General features: G+C 41.6%; 1 protein-coding gene across 1 annotated transcript in view; it reads right to left on the bottom strand.

The window, feature by feature from the left end:
* Window positions 1–15,039: 15,039 nt before the first annotated feature.
* ADGRL2 (adhesion G protein-coupled receptor L2) overlaps window positions 15,040–23,952 on the bottom strand; it is a 151,253-nt gene continuing 142,340 nt past the window's right edge. The window contains exons 21-25 of the mRNA XM_065410118.1: window positions 22,760–22,888; window positions 22,256–22,352; window positions 19,058–19,186; window positions 18,209–18,226; window positions 15,040–15,794 (exon numbers count right to left, since the gene is read on the bottom strand). Coding sequence (XP_065266190.1) covers window positions 15,040–15,794; window positions 18,209–18,226; window positions 19,058–19,186; window positions 22,256–22,352; window positions 22,760–22,888 — 1,128 coding nt within the window. The remainder of the gene's footprint in view (window positions 15,795–18,208; window positions 18,227–19,057; window positions 19,187–22,255; window positions 22,353–22,759; window positions 22,889–23,952) is intronic.

Raw genomic sequence — 23,952 nt, 5'->3', positions numbered from 1 at the left:
CAAGCAGTAACTCCTGAATTTTATTGAAAGGTGGGCAGAGATAAGGTCAGGACAAACCAGCACCTACATTCTGACGGTAGATGACAAAAAATTCAGAATTAAGTTTGTTGTGTCCTCCCCTTCCTGTACAGCCGTGAGCACAAGTTCTTTGGACTTGGCCCACCCCAGGGGTGACTCTATGTATTTTGCCGCCCCAAGCACGGCAGTCAGGCGGCTTTCGGCGGCGCGCCTGCGGGAGGTCCTCTGGTAACGCGGATTCGACGGCATGCCTGCGGGAGGTCCACTGGTCCCGCACCTTCGGCGTCCCCGCTGCCGAATTGCCGCCGAAACCGCGGGACCGGCAGACCTCCCACAGGCACGCCGCCGAAGGCAGCCTGACTGCCGCCCTCACGGCGGTTTGCCGCCCCAATCACGCGCTTGGAGCGTTGGTGCCTGGAGCCCCCCCTGCACACACCCCATAAGTTGACTTCTCCAAGGTGTTAAGAAAACAAGAGTTGAAGATGCCCAACACCTTGCAGGCTCAGATATGTGATTATGAGTCCTAAGATTTTTGTCATGGCTATTTTTAGTAAAAGTCATGGACACGTCATGGGCAAAAAAGAAAAAGTTACGGAAGCCGTGACCTGTCCGTGACTTTTACTAAAAATATACCTGACAAAAAGGGGATCTGCAGGTCCCCACGCCCCCTGAAGCGGGGCAACCGCGCAGGGGCTAGGAACTGCCTGCAGCTGCTCGGGGCTATGAGGTACCCCTGCTGCCAGCAGCTCCGGGGGGTCCCCCGCTGCCCAGGAGCTCAGGGGTTCCTGCACCACCACCCATGTCTGCGGGGAACTGCAGTGTACCCCGCTACCCACAGAGGCTTGGCACTCCAGGGGCCGCCACAGACACTGGGAGTACACCACAGCTCCTGGCCACCGCAGGCTGATGTCACGGAGGTCGCTGGATGTCATGAATGCTATGACGTCTGCGACCTCCATGACTAAATTGTAGCCTTAATTATGATTTAGGCTTATTTGTGGTATTATGTCAGCCTTGAAGGCTTCTGCCCACAGAAGACGCTCATCCTCTTTTTTTCTGGGCAACAAGCCTGTGTTTGTTTTTTTAACAACACTGTGCTATGAGGCATATTTTAAAAGCTGATGTAGGGACTTTAGCTACACTATTCCCTGTGGGCCAGACTGTGTTACCCTTACACTGAGTAGTGCCCTCCTCCTTAAACATCTAGCTAACGTACAGCTACACCAGGGGTCGGCAACGTTTGGCACGCGGCTCGCCAGGGTAAGCACCCTGGCGGGCCGGGCCAATTTATTTACCTGCTGACGTGGCAGGTTCGGCCGATCGTGGCCCCCACTGGCCGTGGTTCGCCGTCCAGGGCCAATGGGGTGGCGGGAAGCCGTGGCCAGCACATCTTTTGCCCGCGCCGCTTCCCGCCGCCCCCATTGGCCCGGGACAGCGATCCGCAGCCAGTGGGGGCCGCGATCGGCTGAACCTGCCGCGTCAGCAGGTAAATAAACTGGCCCGGCCCGCCAGGGTGCTTACCCTGGCGAGCCGCGTGCCAAACGTTGCCGACCCCTGAGCTAGAGCCAGCACTAGGGTGATATCTGATCACATCACAGTCATTCATGCATTTAGCCTCACACCACCCCTGTGCGGTAGGGCAGCGCACTCATCCCCATTTCACAGAGGGGGCCAGCTGGCACAGATGCTGTGCTTGACTTGGTCACACAGGTTCAATTAGCTGCCCTACTATAGACTTCCTAAGTAGCCCAAGGCCCAGGCTCATGCCCTAACCCATACATGGTCTTGCCTCCTATAAGACCCATTTATTTATTGTTATTCTGTGTGTGTGTGGTGGTGGGGGTATTTAAAATGAATGGGAGTTGTGTGACTAGTCAGCTTTGAAAATCTTAACATGTGTAGCTGGGCAGGTAAATTTTCCCTGACAGTTTTGCAAGCGGGCATGTGATAATCCATAGGTGCCAACTCCAGGGCTGGAGCACACTTGGAAAAATTAGGGGGTGTTCTGCATTCACCTGCAGCCCCAGGTATCAGCTCCTGCCCTTCTGCCCACCAATGGCCCTGCACATCAGCTCCTCTCGCTCCCTGCCTCCCACCCACTGCGTTCAGCAGCATTCAGGAGGCACTGGGGGAGGGGGCAGGGGTAGGAAAAGGCAGGGTGGGGATTTGGAGGAGGGGTGGAATGGGGGCTGGGGCGGTGGGGGAGGGGTCAAGCACCCCCCAGGAACTGGGGACATCATTGCCACGATCACATAGCAGCAGGACACTGTGATGGCACTGTCAGACAATCTTCAGTTTAGCAATATGCGTTAATCAGGTGGAAGGAACAGAAATGCATCGCACACCACCTCAGATTGGCAGTTTGCATGTAGAATTTTACATGCATTGGTGAGGGTTTTCAGTGTTTATGTACAAAGAGGGTGACTTGAGTAGGGGAAGAAGGAGAAAATGCAGTCTCCTTCCCCTTGCCTCATTCTCTCCTCTTATGAACAGATCAAGCTTTTGGGGCCACCATAATTATAACAAGAAGCCTGGCCCCGCCTCTTGAAAAACACCCTCCCTTTTAGTGCTGTGTTTTAAGCCATATTCTCTTTCATCAGCCTCATGCTTAAGTTAGGCTCTGGGGGAAGGTCCACTTCCTCCCACTGCTGGCAGGGGCGGCTCTATGTATTTTGCCGCCCCAAGCACGGCAGTGAGGCAGCCTTCGGCGGCATGCTTGCGGGAGGTCCGCCGGTCCCATGCCTTCGGCGTACCCGCCACCGAATTGCTGCTGAAACCGCGGGACCGGCAGACCTCCAGCAGACATGCTGCCGAAGGCAGCCTGACTGCCGCCCTCACGGAGACCCGCGGCTTGCCGCCCCAGGCATTCTCTTGATGCGCTGGTGCCTGGAGCCGCCCCTGGGTGCTGGATGTGAGCTTCAGCTTGCTCGTAGAGTATAGGCATGCAGTTTAAAATGATGAGCTGCCCTCCCCACCCCTTGCCCAAGTAGACTCACATAGGCTGACTGCCATGGGTGAGCATAGGGTGACCAGATGTCCCGATTTTATAGGGACAGTCCCGATTTTTGGGTCTTTTTCTTATATAGGCTCCTATTACTCCCACCCCATCCCGATTTTTCACACTTGCAGGCTGGTCACCCTAGGTGAGCACTGTATGGGAAGGAGAGTAGGCTGCCTACAGTAGCCGTTGTGACCTCCTCCTCAAATACCTTTTATAGACTCACTAGGCAGCATTCACACAGAAAGGTTTTTGCAGGCCCTGCTGGCTTTCTCCTGGCGGGGTCGTGATTCCTTTTCTTCCCCCTTCTGTTGCCCTTTACCCCTGAGAGGAGACTCCACTAACAGCCCAGAGTGATTTTCATGAAAACTAAAATTTAATTGGGTGTGGAGTAAAAATAAAAATGTGCACCTGTTTTTCTTGTTTTTAGAAATGATGGGGGGCTTCAGGGGAATTCACTTCCACTTAAGCGCGTAGGTCACTTTTAAAATGGGACTTATGTGCCTGAGCCACTTAGGTGTGTTTGAAAATTTTACTCAGGCATAAGCTTGAAGTGACTGCCCAATGCTAGTGACAAGACACTCATGCTTCTCTTATATGCAAGTTCTTTAGGTGTGTCAGTTAAGGGACTTTCAAAACACCTTGTTTAAAGTTCCTCATAAGAAGCAGTTAAGGACAATAAGTAGCCATGGGCTGAGCGGTAACATGTTCATGCATTGGACACTGCGTAAGAGGCAGAAACCAGAGCAGAAGTAAATATTCAGTTTTTGTCCTGGCAAAAGGCTGACAGGGTGGTGCCCCAAAATGCTGCCCTCAGACCTGTGGTGTTCAACATAATTACATACTAGCGGCAGAGCAGTGACAAAGCAACAGTCGCAGTTAGAGAATTATTTCAGTTAAGCAAGAGGAAAGAAGATTATGAACGACAGGGGTAACGCTGCAGGTGAATGGGCAGCAGGATGGCAATACTGACAAATCCAAGCTAAGGAAAAGACTGACTATCACGATGGTGAGCCCAGTGCAACCGGCTGTGCAGGTGCAGTCAGAACAGGCAAACAAAATGTTAGGCTGTATAAAGAAACAGCTAGAAAATAGAGGCCAAGCTCACTGTAGAATCCAAAAAGTATTACAGCTTGATGATGGCTGAGCCCATCTGGCTTACATCGGGTAGGTCTTCAAAGCTACATAAGCTAGATATGAAAGGTTTCTCCAAGTACTGCAAACGCCCCAGCCCCTAATTTGTGAGGGCCTCATAACGATCCTGTGAAGTGGGGAAATTTACTCCCACTTACAGATGGGGAATTGATAGAGTTTTTTTTTTTTTAAAGATGACTTTTGGGCATATGAAGATTCAAATAAGGTTTTCAAAAGTACTTAAGCACCTATATCATTTTTAAAATCTAGCCCAAAGCATGAGATTCTCACCCTCTGCTTTGGTCCACATACAGGGCCTGGGACCCAGTGGGGGGGAGGGAAAGAGACAACTTTCTGCAGCATGGGAACTAAGGCTGACTGCTGGTCTCTGAAGATCGCATTGCAATCCTTTGCACAGGGTCTGTGCCAGTGGTGGGACTGCAGCACAAAGAATTGCAGTGATTCTGGGTAGTGCTGGTACCCATAGGTCAGCCAAGGGAGGCTGTCAAAACTCAGCCCCTGAAGCAGCTGAAGATTGGCAGGGCACTTGGGCAGCTTTAAGCCTTGCTCCCACTGGCTGCTGCCCTAGCAATCACCTTCCAAGTCACACAGGAAGTCTGTCACAGCTCTAGCCTACACCCTTAACCATAAGCACTTTCCAAAGCCTAGAAAATGAACCTGAAATGCTTCCAAAGGTTGTAGATAATTCCTTGTAGTTTGTTAATGTTTAGATGTTAATGACTGACTCACAAACGCAGTAGTATAACATTTTATCATATGGGAATAGACTGGATGAAGGCGCCCAGTCAAAATTACGGCCAAGCTGCATCAAGCATGTCACAGACACCTGCCACCAAAATGTGCCAAACAAGCAAGCTACCAAAATATTTCCCATCTCCATAGCTGCAACAAGACTTGGTCTGTGGTCCGTGGTAATGCAGTCTGACTGACTGATGCATTTTATGTGCTAGCGCTTTAAATCTTACTTCCTGCTTTCTGGCTGTGTGCATTTTTGCTATTACTATTTATAAACACTTAGGCTGTATCGTGGAGCAAGGCCTTGGCGATCTGTTTCACATGCCAGTAACTTTGGATGGGGAAAGATTGAGATTAATGAATGGTGACATAATATAATGAGATGTTAATGCTTTTAGGCATGAATTAATGAAACACCATTGGTCATTTATTTTGTGCATATAAAGGGAATTGGAAGTTGTATTTCTAAAACCTCTAAAACAGTATATTGGGGGGAAAAAAGCCCTCAGCAGCAAGAACCTTGAGTGAAATCCTGGCTCTGATAGACCTGGAGTTCTGCCTGGTCCTGGACTCCACAATTGCCAGGGTGTCCATAAATACCAGGGAAACAAACCTCTCACTCCCCCAGGCATGGTGGCATAAAGCATCTGCTTCCACCCAGCCGAGCAGGGAACTGGACTCCAACCCTTTACACATTAGTTGACCAATTTCAAGAGTGCAATTCTGGTTTAAAATCCAGACACAAAGTTTTCAGCTGGGAGAGAAATCTACTCTTGCAACAGGGTGGGTTTGTGAGAGGGGAACATGGCCTTCCCACAACCCACACCACTTCCCTGTTAAAATCAGGACCCTATTTCCTAGCTCCTTGTGACAGACTTGCAAAAATTACTTGAGTAGCCAGAGTCTGCAGAAAGAGGCGGTGGGATAAAACACTAATTTTCCTGACCTCCCTGCCCAAAGTGGGTTTGTGGGACTAGACCACACACTGGACTCAGGAATCCCACTACTTCCTTGCATCTTCCATACGGCAGGATTGGTTGGGTTGACGTACAACTGGCATACAAGTTGCAAGAATAAGTGGCTAGTAACCACCTGAGACCCCTAGTAACAGGACAATAAATTTGGCCTGTGCTGAGAACCATAGGGGAGCTGACTTGGTTTTAAAAATATCTGGCCTTACAATAAAACTTCATGCAGAGTTGAGCTTTGGCATAAAGAAGTCTCATTCCAGATGATAATTTTAATAAAAACCAAATGAAAACGAGTTAGTTTTGAGTCAAAATGGGACAAAAACACGGTGTCTGATTCTGTTGCCCTGCACCTTCTGAAGTCACATTAAACAAAATGAGTACAAAAATGGGTAGAAGACCATTCTGATTTGCTAGTATAGTAAAGTCACTTCACACTTACTTTCAACAGCTGTCAATCTTAATGTGTGAGGTAATGGCGATTTGTGCCCATGTACTGTAAGGTCATTTTGAGTGCTTCTTGCTTTTTTTAAAAACTTTTTTTTTTTTAAACTCAAGGTGAAACTATTGCTTTTTGCTAATTTTTTTTTTAAGTGAGATTTTTTCATATGAAGTCTCTCTGCAGGAAGTAATTTTCCCGTTTTCCTGAAGTGCTTAAGGACCTAAAACAGTATCAGATACATATTTTGAGGATGACTTAAGATTTAAAACACATTAAGTAGCTCGTTTTCAATATATTCTATTAATAACTTTATTAGTAGAGGGTCTTTTACCCCAAGGAAATGGAAAGCGCATTATTAAATTTCACAAACTATAGATCAAGTTTACCCCATATTTACACTGCAGTTGGGAGGTGTGATTCCCAGTGGGGTAGCTAGACATGCTAGCTCAGTTTGAGCTAGAGTGCTAAAAGTAGCAGTGTGGGCAGCAGTACAGGGGGTCTGACATGCTCAGACTTGGGGGACTAGCCCAAGCCACTGTCTATTCAGCAAAATCCATACAACCACATTTAGAATGTTCGCTCAAGCTGAGCTAGTGTGATTGTGTCTACCCATGCCAGGAATTGCACCTCCTATCCTCAGTGGGGGCATAGCCAGTGGGATCAGTTGAGTTGCCTCTGCTAACCTCAGGGTTGAATTTGAACTGACGTGTATAGAGTTAGGATTACTTCACCTACCACTGAAATGAATCAGCTGTTTAACAGTGCACAGCAACATTACACAGCGATGTACAGGAGATGAGTTCGCTTTTGCGAACAGGGGCTGCTAACAGGGAGTTTCGCAAGGGAGTTCTCCAGGTGAAGGAGGAGCAATACAGCACCCTTGGGGTAAGTGACTGTCTGTAGTGTGTGTTTGTTTGTGTTTGCGGGTTACTTGCTGTGTGCTGAGCTTGTGTTGGTCAGTCTGTTTGTTTGTTTGAAGGACCGTGTGCTGTGGCTGGCAGTTGGAAGCTGTGAGCTTCAAAGGAAGGTCTGAAAGCTAGAAGCCTCTGGTAATTGGCTGAGCATTCATATAGGGCAGGGCTTTATAAAGCAGCGCACAAGTGACCAAGGAGCTTTTGCGACCAGGGGCTGCTAACAGGGAGTTTCGCAAGGGAGTTTGGGAAGGGAGTGGGAAGGGGGCAAGGGTCCCTTGCCGGTTCTATCTGTTTTCCCTTTATTCCCCTTAAAACCTATAAACCAACTACATTCAAAACTTCTTGCTTAAACAACCCTTTCAGCGGACAGGGGGCTGCAGACAGGGGAGTTTGAGAGGGAGTTTGACAGAGGGAGGCTTACGATGGTTAGGAAGACCCGCAACACCTGTGCCAGCACTGCTTCTGTCTCCTCCACCTGCGCCTGTAGCCAGAGCGCCTGAGCATGGATGCTTCTACCCAGATCCTGGTGTGGTTTTGCAGAGACTGTAACTTGCAATTTCCACTTACTGATATCCAGGCTGGGGGGACCATCCAATGTGAAAGGTGCCTGCTGGTGGAATCTCTCAGGCAGCAGGTGGGAGAGCTACAGGAGGAGGTGGCTAGGTTGAGGAGCATCCGAATCCACGAGCAATTCCTGGACAGTGTCCCTGTGGAGACAGCTGAGGTAGCTGTCCCAGTACACAGGACTGCTGATACACCACTGGTGGAGGAGGAGATGGCTCAGGGTGGACACTGGCAGCTGGTTACTTCTGGCAGCAGGCAGTGCTCCACCCCTGCTCCGAACCCTCCCGCCGTGATAACAGGTAACCGTTATGCTCTTCTTGATACAGGAGAGAAGGAAACACCCCTTGCAGTAAAGGAGGAGAAGCCTCGTACCCTTAAGGCTGGGAGGTCTGCTGCCACCACTGCGAATAGGAAACGTAGGGTAGTGGTGGTCGGAGACTCTCTGCTGAGGGGGACGGAGGCGCCCAACTGTCGCCCTGACATTTCATCTAGGGAGGTATGCTGCCCGCCGGGGGCCCATATCCGAAATGTTACGGAGGCATTGTCGAGGATTATCCAGCCCTCTACTACCCCCATGCTACTCATCCATGTGGGCACAAATGATACTGCGAGATGTGACACTGAGCGGATCAAGAGTGACTACAGGGCTCTGGGAGTACGGGTGAAGGAGTTTGGAGCGCAGGTGGTATTCTCTTCGATTCTTCCTGTCAAAGGTAGGGGCCCGGGCAGAGACAGATGCATCATGGAGGTGAATGCCTGGCTGCGAAAATGGTGTTGCCAGGAGGGCTTTGGCTTCCTCGACCACGGGATGCTATTCAAGGAAGGACTGCTAGGCAGAGATGGCGTTCACCTTTTGAGCAGGGGAAAGACCCTATTTGGACACAGACTGGCTAACCTAGTGAGGAGGGCTTTAAACTAGGTTCGACGGAGACAGGTGAGCAAAGCCCACAGGTAAGTGGGGAACATGGAGACCTGGGAGATGGGTCAGAAACAAGAGGGAGTGTGGGCTATAATGGCAGAGAGAAAGGAGGGTCAGGGCAAAACTGGGAGGCAAGATCGAACCAGTATCTTAGATGCCTATATACAAATGTGAGAAGTATGGGTAATAAGCAGGAAGAACTGGAAGTGCTAATAAATAAATACAACTATGACATTGTTGGCATCACTGAAACTTGGTGGGATAATACACATGATTGGAATGTTGGTGTGGATGGGTACAGCTTGCTCAGGAAGGATAGACAGGGGAAAAAGGGAGGAGGTGTTGCCTTATATATTAAAAATGTACACACTTGGACTGAGGTGGAGATGGACATAGGAGACGGAAGTGTTGAGAGTCTCTGGGTTAGGCTAAAAGGGGTAAAAAACAAGGGTGATGTCATGCTAGGAGTCTACTACAGGCCACCTAACCAGGTGGAAGAGGTGGATGAGGCTTTTTTTAAACAATTAACAAAATCATCCAAAGTCCAAGAGTTGGTGGTGATGGGGGACTTCAACTATCCAGATATATGTTGGGAAAATAACACAGCGGGGCACAGACTATCCAATAAGTTCTTGGACTGCATTGCAGACAACTTTTTATTTCAGAAGGTTGAAAAAGCTACTGGGGGGGGAAGCTGTTCTAGACTTGATTTTAACAAATAGGGAGGAACTCATTGAGAGTAGAAGGCAGCTTGGGTGAAAGTGATCATGAAATCATAGAGTTTGCAATTCTAAGGAAGGGTAGAAGGGAGTACAGCAAAATAGAGACAATGGATTTCAGGAAGGTGGATTTTGGTAAGCTCAGAGAGCTGATAGGTAAGGTCCCATGGGAATCAAGACTGAGGGGAAAAACAACTGAGGAGAGTTGGCAGTTTTTCAAAGGGACACTATTAAGGGCCCAAAAGCAAGCTATTCCGCTGGTTAGGAAAGATAGAAAATGTGGCAAAAGACCACCTTGGCTTAAGCACGAGATCTTGCATGATCTAAAAAATAAAAAGGACTCATATAAAAAATGGAAACTAGGACAGATTACAAAGGATGAATATAGGCAAACAACACAGGAATGCAGGGGCAAGATTAGAAAGGCAAAGGCACAAAATGAGCTCAAACTAGCTACGGGAATAAAGGGGAACAAGAAGACTTTTTATCAATACATTAGAAGCAAGAGGAAGACCAAAAACAGGGTAGACCCACTGCTCAGAGAAGAGGGAGAAACAGTAACAGGAAACTTGGAAATGGCAGAGATGCTTAATGACTACTTTGTTTCGGTCTTCACTGAGAAGTCTGAAGGAATGCCTAACCTAGTGAATGCTAATGGGAAGGGGGTAGGTTTAGCAGATAAAATAAAAAAAGAACAAGTTAAAAATCACTTAGAAAAGTTAGATGCCTGCAAGTCACCAGGGCCTGATGAAATGCATCCTAGAATACTCAAGGAGCTAATAGAGGAGTTATCTGAGCCTCTAGCTATTATCTTTGGAAAATCATGGGAGACGGGAGAGATTCCAGAAGACTGGAAAAGGGCAAATATAGTGCCCATCTATAAAAAGGGAAATAAAAACAACCCAGGAAACTACAGACCAGTTAGTTTAACTTCTGTGCCAGGGAAGATAATGGAGCAAGTAATTAAGGAAATCATCTGCAAACACTTGGAAGGTGGTAAGGTGATAGGGAAGAGCCAGCATGGATTTGTAAAGAACAAATCGTATCAAACCAATCTGATAGCTTTCTTTGATAGGATAACGAGTCTTGTGGATAAGGGAGAAGCTGTGGATGTGGTATACCTAGACTTTAGTAAGGCATTTGATACAGTCTTGCATGATATTCTTATCGATAAACTAGGCAAATACAATTTAGATGAAGCTACTATAAGGTGGGTGCATAACTGGCTGGATAACCATACTCAGAGAGTTGTTATTAATGGTTCCCAATCCTGCTGGAAAGGCATAACAAGTGGGGTTCCGCAGGGATCTGTTTTGGGACCGGCTCTGTTCAATATCTTCATTAACGACTTAGATATTGGCATAGAAAGTACGCTTATTAAGTTTGCAGATGATACCAAACTGGGAGGGATTGCAACTGCTTTGGAGGACAGGGTCATAATTCAAAATGATCTGGACAACTTGGAGAAATGGTCTGAGGTAAACTGGATGAAGTTTAACAAAGACAAATGCAAAGTGCTCCACTTAGGAAGGAAAAATCAGTTTCACACATACAGAATGGGAAGAGGCTGTCTAGGAAGGAGTACGGCAGAAAGGGATCTAGGGATTATAGTGGACCACAAGCTAAATCTGAGTCAACAGTGTGATGCTGTTGCAAAAAAAGCAAACGTGATTCTGGGATGTATTAACAGGTGTGTTGTGAGGAAGACACAAGAAGTCATTCTTCCGCTCTACTCTGCGCTGGTTAGGCCTCAACTGGAGTATTGTGTCCAGTTCTGGGCACCTCATTTCAAGAAAGATGTGGAGAAATTGGAGAGGGTCCAGAGAAGAGCAACAAGAATGATTAAAGGTCTTGAGAACATGACCTATGAAGGAAGGCTGAAAGAATTGGGTTAGTTTAGTTTGAAAAAGAGAAGACAGAGGGGATATGATAGCAGTTTTCAGGTATCTAAAAGGGTGTCATAAGGAGGAGGGAGAAAACTTGTTTACCTTAGTCTCTAAGGACAGAACAAGAAGCAATGGGATTAAACTGCAGCAAGGGAGGTTTAGGTTGGACATTAGGAAAAAGTTCCTAACTGTCAGGGTGGTTAAACACTGGAATAAATTGCCTAGGGAGGTTGTGGAATCTCCATCTCTGGAGATATTTAAGAGTAGGTTAGATAAATGTCTATCAGGGGTGGTCTAGACAGTATTTGGTCCTGCCATGAGGGCAGGGGACTGGACTCGATGACCTCTCGAGGTCCCTTCCAGTCCTAGAATTTATGAATCTATGAAAAACAATACTGAATCTCATTGAAATTGCTGAGGGAATTCATGTAGCCAGACTGAAATTGTCTACGAAGGAATTTGGTCAAGACACTGGGGTTAACACCACAAAGGCCAGGGGATCTCTAATGATCACAAGCAGATTTACAGCTCATCTGAAAGATGGCACCTTCAACAACAGTGTATTCGTGGCATTACTGTGGGAATTGGTTGAGTACCGACTCCAAGAAAAGACTGCTACTTCTTGAATCCCCAACACCTGTTCCAGCAGAACTTGATTATCTTTGGAATTCTTAGATCCAATCCTTTCACCCAATTCTGCTTAGTTTGTGAGATAAGGGTTCACAATTCAAGATGGTATGGCTGTAGGCCATGAGATGTAAAGCAAGACCTCCCCCAAAAAGTCAGCTATGTAATTACATGGGGCCATTCTTCATTGATTTCAGTAGAACTACTCCAGAAAAAATAGCTGCTTGAGGATATTCACTAGAAAAATCATATATTAAAAAAACAGTAAGACTGTGCAAAGATATTAATAAAACCAATAATTCTCTACCATATCTGGCCATAACAGGGTATACTCTTAAAGCACTTCCTTAATGTATTTCATTATCCATAGGCATTGACAGTATTTTAATTAAATGTCCTTGGTTTTATACACACACATCACTTGAACATTCTTTTAATATGTATGTTTTAAGGCCATGATCCTGCAGACCTTGCTCAACTAGGTACTCCAACTGAAGACAATGAGGCTTCTCATAAGACCAGGGATTACTCATATGAATAAGTGTTGCAAGAATCTAAAATTAGTGAATGTATAATGTATACATACAGCATTTTCAAATCCATGATTTTCTAGGTAGAAGTCAATAAATACGTTTCCAAGCTTGCAGGATGACCCTGGGGAATCATTTTGATCCAAAGGAATCTGATGTAAATCCTGGCTCAGGACACATCCTTATTTCTCAGAGTTCAATTTTTGTGACATATATGGAAAATAGACGTCAGCCTCTGATGAAAAAGACCACTTACCTCCAGGGAACACACTATAAAAACTACAGCCTTGAGCATTAACAAACCTGTTGGCAGGATTACCAGCTGGACATTATGTAAATATGGCTTTTATCTTCATTATCAATTGTTGCTATGTCACAGAAAATGCTAGTTAGAATACAGGTAAACTCTGATTATCTGAACCCCAGTTAGCTGGCATTCAGATGAGTCAAAATTCAGAAATGTCCTCCAAAAGTGTAATTTAATTTTTCTGAAATTCTATTTTTCCAAAATCCAGGTAAGTCCAGGTAAGTCCTCTGAGCTATTTAGGTAGTTAGGGTTTATCAGAATATTGTTTGGATACACAGAAACCACAATATGCTTTGCATTTTTAGTATCTCATAAAATCACAGGCAACTCAGAAACAGCATGGTCTGGAGAAATGAAGAGGTTTGGGAAGCAGGAAATTCAGATTTCTAAATCCCAGCTCTATCATTGACTTACTGTATTGCCTTGTCAAGACATCAGCTGTCTGCCTCAATTTCCCCATCTGGTAAAATGTGGATAATATTTATTTACCCATCTCAAAAGTGTGCATTGATTGTTTGATTTTACACTGCTACATAAATGCTGCTTATTAAACACGTTTTCCATTGCAAGGCATTATCTTCATCTTTAATTATAAACACATAACCAGTTGCCCAAAATGTGATTGTACTGAAATTAAAAATAATGTAAAATAGAGAGAGTCCTATTTAAAAAAAATCTAATGTAAATGTATGAGATTACAGTACAATTTCCTAATGGAGCTCATGTCTCTGACTTTGATCATATGTGATTGTGACTAGAATGCCAAGTAGCAATGATGACCTCTATTCAGTAGAAACATATACGCAGCTCCTATTGTATTCTTTTATATTTAAATAGTGAAATGTAAGGGAGCAGTTCGAAGTAGAATACAGCTGGGTCAAAGGAAAATTCACACCAATTACAATTCATACATAATTCACATTTTACCTATTTTGGAAAAAAATTCACATTTATTTACTGTCAAACAGGTGTTAAACTTTACATTGGTTATTAGTGATGGGCTCATTAACAGTTTTACACAAAGGGATGAAAAAAAGCAGAATTTTGCTGAAACAATTTACATTTCATTAGATCTTTATCATAAAATAAATTACTAAATATAGGCAGAAGGAATATGGAGGAGTAATATTTGTTTTATTTTATTTTTAAAAGGACAGGCACCTTTTGTTCGCCAGAAAGTTTGAGAGAAGTGTCTAGTGTCCCCATTAGCCCTCCCCATCCCACCCTGGGTAAAGAATGAACAGGGAATTGATTTACAATCTTGGCTAGATTTTACCAAATTTGTGCAAGGCATGGCATAACTGGCTTCTAAGAGAAATTTCTCCTTGGAATTTTTTTTTTTTTTTTTGGCAATTAAAAAAAAGTCAAACATAAGAATAAAAATTAATTTCTCAAAGCAGAACACTGTTTACAGTGAAAAATAAGTGAAAACAGGTAGAACTTGGATTTTAAACATACTACAGTACTATGAACAAAGTGTAAGAAAAACAGCTTATAACATATGTGCAACCAAGAGCTCTTCACAATATTTTCTTCAAACTCTTTAAAATTATTTTTAATAATTATATTTCAGTTGGACACAAATGTATTTTTTTACCCTAGCAATAGAACAAAATATAATTTCTTTAGCCATCTTTCACGAGAACAGTTCATTGTACAGTTGAGGAAATATATGAAATAAGGCCTGTGGCTTGATTGCTAGTGGTTAGACATGTTTTCAATCTTTGCCTTAATGGAAAAGATTTGCAGTGAACTGCAAACTGATGCAGAATCTCTCTCTCCTGCTTTTGAAAGTCTTGTCAGGAATAATAAGGTACAGTAAATTTGTCCCACAGGATTTTAGAGCCTACGTCTTGTATATAATACAATGCAGGCCTACCCAAAAAAAGAGGGGGGAGGGTGCAGCCATATTTACAAATATAGTTCACAAACTGCTGCAGTAAAATGGCTGGAAAGTTTTCGTCTGTTTGTTTGTTTCACAATTTTGTTAAACTCAGCAGCAGAAGATATCTTAAAATACCTTGTTGGTATCTCTTCTCTTTGTAACAAATAATTCATTTTAGTATACTCTGTGTATATACAAAGTTTTTGTTTTATAAAAATTCACAGAACTGCAAGGTCCAGTCATCCCCTTTACACCGGAGAACCACAGGGTGAACAGAATAGTCTCTTTGAGCAGATATGAGGGAGCCTGCGTTGGGCCAATAAAGTCTTTTTAATACTTGTATGTGGCCTTTAGTATTTCTTTGCTACACTATTAAAGGCTTGTCACTAGTTGCATTTGTCCTTCCCTAACATCTCCTTCTGGGATACATCCTTCTTTGTTAATGGGAATTATATAGCCATCACTATTGCCCCTGCTGATTTGATAGTACATCTGAAGCTGATGGCCAGCTCCAAGATTTGGCATGCTTTTGTAGTAAATGTCTTCATTTTCACTCCTCCTGGAGGGAGAGAGATCTTCTTCAACATCAGGGCTGCTCTCTGGATAAGGAGAGTCTCTAAGATTGGGCATGCTTGTGTAAAGAGAGTCTCTGTTGGGGGATTGTAGGTGGTCTTCAGCCTCAGCTGTCAGCTGTGAGACGTAGCTGTCAGTTCCTTCAGTCTTCACTTTCTTCTGTGGCTGGTACAGAAGCGAGTGAGTCCGTTGGGGAATGAGTGGTGCCTCAAGCTCCTTATGGTGAAGCTCCAGTCCTGGGTTGTCACTGTGCATCAAAGATGAAGCATCCGCCACAATTGCATCATCTTCACTACTGCTCCCGCCAATCACAGCTTTGGCTGGGAGTGTGCGCTCCAGGTTGTGGTTCTTGCTGCTGCCCCGCAGGTTGTTGTGCACTAATTCTGAAATGATCATTTTTTCAAAAGCAGTATCATTCAGGCTTAGTCCACAGTCTACAACTTGCACACTGTCATTATAATCTCCATTGCGCAATGAGTAGCTGTTGTTGAAATTACCATTTAGCGGTAGAGTATCCATGGCACTTGTATCCCTGGCATTGTTCAGTGAATGTCCTGAAATAGAAAGGGGACAGTTTGGGTTACTCGCTGGCACTCTTTTTACTTTTCTTCTTTTTGTATAAAACTCTTTAATGTAGTTCAGGACAAAGTTGTACTTGGAAGTAAGACTTGAGAAAAGTTAGGTTATTGAACATTCCCAACTGTAAACAGTTGCACACCTTATACGAAAGATGTATTTAAAAAATAATACTGATTTCCCATGGGGTGGAATTGGATTTTAATTTAGAAATTTAGGGGGAACTCTGGGATTCTGATTTCATAATTTAGTACCAGTTTTATGACTCTTCCACAAGGAACTGTTCACTCCATGCCCTTGCATATGTAATGCAAAGCAATTCATTTGTAAACATTTACATTTTAAAGTACAACACCATGATTAGAAAAATAAAATTAACAGAATTTGTCCTAAACGACACTAAATTAAAAAGGAATTAGGCCACATACAAAACTGAAGGTAAATGTATAACATAAACCCACATAACTGGCAAGCAACTACTTTAACAACAGTTCTAACCGTTCCTTTTTTTTCTGGAGATGAAGTAAAGAAAAGAATGAAAAAATGGACAACTACAAAGAATTTATGTTAAACAAGGACAGCCAACTTTCACACTAAAGGGACCAGGGCCCACAAGCACCATCCAACAACACGATAGACAGCAGGTGGAATGACTCACTTTGACAACTCACATCATGTCTGTCTGCTCAGGCTATCTGGCCTAAGAGTAGCTGATATATAAAAGAAAGTAAAATGATTTATTGTAACATGATGAAGAATTACTAAGCTTCTCAGCAACTTAGTCAGAGCAAGGGTTCAGCAAATTAGATTACTAGCAATAATAGCTTTTTTCCCACTTAATGTAATTTTTGCACTAATATTCTGTCTGCCAGCAATGGCCTCGGGCTTCTAAAGGTCAAAGTTCGCCTGCAGTCTGCATCAGTCACAGTGACAGCACTGAATGAACCAGTATAGTCAATTAAGACTTAGGCCCACAGACACCATGGGCATGCAGTTCAAATGCAGAAATGTTAGGAATTTCTGTAAGCATGGGTCACAGAAATTAAACCAAAGAATAAATATTAACTGTGGAATGGGAGGAGGAAATCAGCCATGGCTGACATCTTTTAACTGCTGGAGGAATGACAGATTGGGTAAGTCTGCTGGAGATATGAAAAGAAGTTTAAGGAAAAAAATTGGAATCTTATGGTGGCAATTTTTTTGCGTTAAAGAAATGTGTTTTCTATAGACACAAAGACATGTAAACTACGAAATCACAATGCTTCCCAGGCAAAGAAAAACAAGAGTTTTGAAAGAAACTGAAAAGCCTGTACCATTGAAAGTTAGATTGTTTGTTAGTGAATTCCTAGAAAGTCACTTTAACTACAAATATGACTGGAAATAAAGAAAGAATGAAGTGATGTTATTGGAATGAAACTGATCACTGTGAGGCTGCTGCATTATATGCAAGGCTTGGAGGAGCATAGGAAAAAAACTTTTGTTTGAAAAAGATTACGGATTTTCTTGTTTTGCCTTTGTTCCACACTTAAAGCTGCAGCGTACTCTAGAAAATGCAAGTTTCTTCTGAATTTTTTAAAAAAATGAAAGTGATATGTTTTTGTCATGAGACTGTTTTGGTAGCAGAATACTAATTTTGAGCTAAATTCTCCTTTTGAAAAACTTGCAAGTAATTTTGTATTGTGCTATTCCAGCCTGCCATGTGTACCGAATTAGACAAAGTGATGATGGTTGTTTGAAAGGCCTCTTTAAGCTTTGATTAAACAACTTCATAGCTTTGTAACTTCATATATGTTTCAAGATCTTAGCTGCACAGAACATATGGCATTTATAAGAGTGATGCAACACATGGACCGCATGCTGGCATTAATTTCCCTAATGAAAGTGATTTATTTTTATAATTTTGTTCTCTGTGCTCTGCTAAGCAGATACCAAAACATATTTGATAACCCAAAGTGAGAGTTCTGTGATATACTGCAGAGTTAAGCACTCTAGAATATATTTTGACTGATTTGAGGAGGCAAGTTTTGTTGCCCATGATCAGGTAATTCACTTGAAATCTTTCCATAGCCTGTAGCAAGATTACTGTGGGAATGTAGAAATGTAAGTAAATTATTAAGCATTTTTGCTTGACATTGCTTTGGTTTTAAACAGCAAATTATTTCAGCATTGCGTATCCTCATTTACCAATAGGGTTTGCTACAGACCTTGTGTTATTTTCCAAAAAGCACTACAGAAGTACTGTTTGAATGTGGAAACATTTCAGTTGCAAATTGTGAACCACTTGCCCGCTGAGTCTACTTCATGACCACTAGTTATGTTTTAATTGTGCCCATTAAAAACCATGCTGAAAAAATTTACATTTGATAGGCAAAGTTAAGTTTTACTCCCATACTTGTCTCTCTGTAGGTTGCTAGAGGAAAGCATAAGGAAAGTAAGAAAACAAGAGAATGAAAATAGAAACCGCAGTTCAGTTAAAAAAGAAATTTGAAATAAAAAACAGAAACAAGGTTTTATGTTCTCCATATTGTCAAAGTTTTAACACAGTGTTTTAATTACACTAGAGATAATTATTTGACTCATCAAAACTGTAACTACTAGATATATATTAATTTATTAATTGCTCTGCAATTAAGAAAAACATTTGAATAATATCACAACAAAAGTTAGGTTAGTGATGACACCCTTAGTCCCAGAGAACTAAACTGTTCTAATTATAACCTAAAGATTCTCCTAAAGAAATCAACTAACATAAAGCTGCACTATACTATAGTTTGGCTTATATTTGATGCTGGATGCAATTTTCTACACCAGGGTATCCAAAAGTGTGTCAAGATGCCTCGCACTGTTTTATTATCTAAATCAACTCCACACGCAGGTTTTTCTCGGCAAGATTTTGAGTCAACTGAAGCTTATATTGCATAGACATGATACCTCTAAGTGATATATATCTTGAAGATGGGCTCTCGGACCATGTGGTGTCAGTCCTGCAATAGTATATTAAGATTTATGCCACCTGTGTTAAAAACATGGATAATTATTGGTAAATACTATTATGGCAAAGGCATTACTATAATATAGTGCAGTTTTACAAGCTTGTCATTGGCAACACTGTAAGTATTTCTTAAACTGACAGAAATTCAGAATGCAGGATTGGGATATTGCAACTTGAGTTTCTAGCTAGCAAAAAGAAAGGACTCAGACTACAGAAAAGCGATTTTCTTTTCAGTAAGTATAAGCACACCTGGTGAGTTAAACACGGGAGCTGAAGGGGCATTACATACAACTGTTTCAGCGAGCAGTGTGTTATAGGGGTTGTTAGTGCCGTGTGGTCGAAGAAGAGGGTTTGTTAGTAGGTAATTGCCAGTCATTCCTAAAGCAAAGAAACAGAAAAAGAGACATCAGTTCTTTTATTTTATTCTGACAGTTTCTATAACGTATTTTTTTTTATTCATCATGAGTCATGTAGAACTTGTCAAATGTAATTCGGCTGAAAATTTCTGAATGTATTTGAACTACTAATTTGAAGGAGGAGAGAGAAAACTTAGTTAAATTTCAGTAATTCACAGGTGCTGTCCAAATCCCCAAAGTAAACACCTGCTGAGAATGACATTTACTGTTTTCTATAAAAATAACATTAAAGAAGAATAGCAGTTAAATGCATAGGGATCCATATTCTATTTAAAGATGCTACAGCTTAATCAAGAACCTTGAACACTGTGGTCCAGAACTCAAAAATCCAAATTTTATTAATTTAGAGATGTTGGACAATTCCTTATGAAAACATCTGGGTTATTACTAACCTTCGAAAAGCAGAGGGGAGGGGGGGAAGGAAATAACTTTCTTCAAAGAAATACAAGGAATGACAAACTGCAACAAGCCTATCTTAGTATATGCAAAAGCACACATGCTGAGGAGAAAGCAAAATGTTTTGCTTTAAGAAATTAAACCATTCATATGTTCTTTTGGGACAGATTCATGCTGCGACAATATCTGCCAGGTTTTAAAAATAAATTTTTAAATGTCTAAATTTCTCTAACAATTGGCTTAGCAAGATAAAATAAAACATGACATGATCATATGAACAGATATTTTACTAATTTTCAACTTCAATGCATCACCGTTTACACAAGATTTCAAGTTATTTATTAGACAAAGTTTCAGCATAATTTGTTAAAAACTAAATGTTTAAAAACCAGTTAATTTGGCTGTGTGACTTCTAGTTTTTAAATTAGTAGGAATAATGAAGAAAAATTATGCTAAAACCTTTGATTGAAAACACGATTTTAAACATCTCACTAAGGTAAAATTCAACTTATGTTGTATTGAGTTGCACAACTGCATCAGGACTAATGTTATCTGAATACATTACATGCCAAAGAGAGCTAAAAAGCCATCTACATTTTCATACTATATTTAAATTTATTAGATTCTCATTCAGGCAATAGCTAAAGATATTATATTTTAAATATTAATGCCATTATCCTACTAGAGATATTTTATTCTAGGTAGCAGAAATTCCTGGAGTTCAGAGAATTCTTTTATTGACAGATTATGCTAATTTTATTTGACAGTGGTTTAATTTAGTTAACAATTAGATTGCTTTTTACCCTAACTTGTAAAAGTTGCTATTTGGACACAATGAGAAATACTAATTCCAGTGCATTTCCATATTACAATATATTACATCTTCTCCCATATGTTTTACTTTTAGCTTGAATTACTAGCTTACAGTTTACCAACAGTAGTTCTTCGAGTAGTGTTCGAAGTGGAGCACCCACAGGGGGTTTATCTCGAAGAACACCAGTTACTGCGTAAGGTAAGTAACCTTTCCATATTTTCTGTCAATTTTAGCCTAAAGCTTCATTTAAACCCACCCACCCCAAGCCCACGTTAATTAGTAAATTAGCTTGTTTAGATTTGTGTCATTCTAATGGTGATATTGTAACTAAAAACCCTTTTCTAAGCTTGGCAGGCTAGCACAAGGAAAAGGGGTTCATTTAGTCATGGTATCTGCCCTTGAAAAGACCTTGTGCCTATTGCCTAGTGGTATGGCTGTTAGGCCTCAACTCCATGTTGCCCCTGGCCTTTGAATTAACTGAAGACCATGGCATAGGCAGAGCAAGTCTGGGGACTGATGGGCTTCAAAGACAGGTGAGGTCCCAGGCTGGCTTCTGCTGGCCCATGCAGGACATACCTCTTCCCAGCAGCAACAAACTCCTCTTCTACTGCCCAGCAATTGGTTAATTTTAGTTCACCAGATTCTACAGTAGATGTAAAGATTCAGGTGGATGGCATTTCACTGAGTTTAGCCTACTGTTCTATTTGTGGTCATGAAGTAATTTTACCCTAAGCAGCATCCTAGTGCATTGGTGGTGGTTTGTTTTTTGCCTTCCTCATTTTCAAGGTTCAGCAGTTAGGACTAACGCTTAGTTTGTGGGTTGAAGGTAAAGGGGCTTACTGATTATGGTTCCTCAGGATTTTCACTGGAACTGAGCAGCATCTATAGGGGTTGCTAAATTTGGTAGCACTAACAGTAGTTTTGCTACTGTCTTTTTAAATTTTGCCAATTTAGCAGGAGTCTGTTGCAGCGAGGTCAGGTTCATATACCCTTTTCTCACAATGTGGGTGCAGAGTTGAGAAAAGTTAAAGCTAGGGCATAGATGGGGGAAAGGGGCATAGTGACAGGCTGTTGCATTCAGCTTTAATACAGAACAGCCCTACCTCCATTAGTGGCTCCTTGGCAGAAAGTTTGCTGAGGGGAGAAAAGACTGGTGGCGATTGTGGCTAGAACTCTTCTCGTTTTTGGATGGCCATGGGCATGAGCATGTGTTTGGGGCCTTCACAAATGTTACATACATCTAGTATGGACTAGATATACTGGATAACCTTCAATTCAAGTTAAAACGATTAATAAATTTATGGTCATCAGAAGCCTGCAAGTCTAGCTTATGTGGCTGTGTATTTTTGGGGCCATTACACATGGCAGATGCAATGTGGTCACAGAAAGGATAAAAACTTTACTGAAAAAAATCTTTACATATCTTTTGCATAGAAACGGTGTCAATTTGATTTCACTGGGAACATTTCTGAGTCTAAAAATCATAGTCTCAAATATGCATTAAAAATGTTACTGACTTATATTTCTGTTTCAGATTTAACCTATAAAGGTTAGTAAAGTTTTAAAATTATGTTCTTGCTTTTAAGCTAAATTATTGATGAAACTTATTAAAAAACATTTCCCATAAATAGAGAAAGTCAATTTCTATAGTGAATGGGCAAGTTGAGTGAACAAGATTTTAAAATGTGCTCGTGAAAGACTGTAATTTTAGAGAACATGTGTTCGAGAGTTTTTTTTCCAACACAAATTTGTTTCAACTCTTATCTGTCAAATACTATTAAATCTAAGTCATCTTAAATTGAAATGTTCCCAGTGACTGACCTTGATTAAGTGTTGAAGTGCTGTTGATGTCACCTGAGATAAAGGAAGATTCAGATTGTTTTCTCACAGTGTCGTTCCACATCCTTCTTATACGACTCTGTTAACGTAAAGCAGTGAGACATAAACATTGTATTTTAGGGCACAAACAGATTTTCCCCCTTTCATCTGTCATCATGTGAAGCATCTACATTGCTTCTTGCTCTAAACTAAATAATTTCTAAACTAAATGGCTCCTTTGTTATGAAAAGTCTAGTCTACTAAATTCCAATTATATAAAACATGATGGTATCCTTGCCAGTTCCATAAAAAAATAAAAAGAGGATGTTTGCATAAGAACAAACTGAAAGGAAATGTTTAAAAAGAAATCAATTCTACAATACAAAACCATGTATTGCCACCTAGATCATTATAATGAGAAGACAGTTAGTGCATATGAATGGAACATGTCTCAGTAGGCTTTTGTAAATAAGGTTAATTAGAAGATGCTGTCAAAGTCTTTGTTACCTGAGTGCCAGAGGAATAGCGAGCGCTAGTTCTTGTTGTCGATGCCTTCACTGAATTGTGGGGGCTCTCAGTTGGTAGTCCACCACAGCAATAGGAATGTCGGAAGCACTTGCCATATTCCTTACGTACCTGTAGATGAACAATGGGGATATTAAAAAAAAAAAATAGATGCACAATAAATATCTCTCTTGAGATAAGGATGTGACCAACCATCATCTATTAATGAATTTTAAACAAATTCCTTTATGGGAGACACAGAAATTCAAAATTTTCCTCATTTCAATGCAGCTGACCAGCTTGTAATTCAAGTTATTTATAGTTATTTAAAAAGGCCTCCTATCATAGATCAATATATGTAAACCAGGTTACTGCACATCTGCGTTTTTGCACAGTTCTGTGAGTAATTTCTTTTTAATGGAATGACTGTTTTGTGCAGGAATAAATAAACATTCTTTGATAAACTGATTAGGTTGGTATTTTTTCCTCTTCAGACTTTCCAGTCTTTAGTTTTTAGTGCAAAAATATTGAGTCCAGTTTTTTAAAACTGCCCTAATCTATGCAGAATGCAAACCACGTCAGTGAAGACTGCAATAATGTCTCAGTGCCAAGTTTTGGATTGTAGAATCCAGGCCATGAGGTAACTCAATAGAACTACTGTCAAGACACAAGAATTACAATCTTTGTTGCTATGTATGTTTGCTGACTCCAGGAAGTTTGAACTCTGAAACTTCAATTGTTTTAAATGAGATTTTTGTCTGAATAAAGATTAAGAAAAGCTAAGTAATAATATCAAAATTTGGCCTATGATTAGTTACCTTCTGTTTCTAAATGAACGTCTTGATAATTAGATGTATTGATGTTTATTAATATTAAAGTCATCAGAACTATTTTACAGAGTAGTTCTTTCCCTCAAATGTGTTCACTGACAACTGGTTCTAAGTAATTCTTATAGCATGCACATATCCTGGCAGCATTGCATGGATCAGTAAAAGACATGTTTCTGAAAATTTTATCCACCAGGACTTTTCCAAAGTCAGCTGGCTGCTAAGGCTCCTAATTTCCCAACTTTCTTTTCAAAATGGAACTTGGGCTCCACAGTCACCTAGACACTTCTGAAAAGTTTATCTGTCCTGTGAATGTATGTGAAAATGAGAGAGCGAGATTGTGTGAGAAAAGGTAAAATTTTCATATGT

Source organism: Emys orbicularis, chromosome 8, assembly GCF_028017835.1.
Source record: "Emys orbicularis isolate rEmyOrb1 chromosome 8, rEmyOrb1.hap1, whole genome shotgun sequence".
Classification (NCBI taxonomy): Eukaryota; Metazoa; Chordata; order Testudines; family Emydidae; genus Emys; species Emys orbicularis.
The sequence above is the reverse complement of the archived record's forward strand: the minus strand, read 5'-3'. Positions and strand labels throughout refer to the sequence as shown.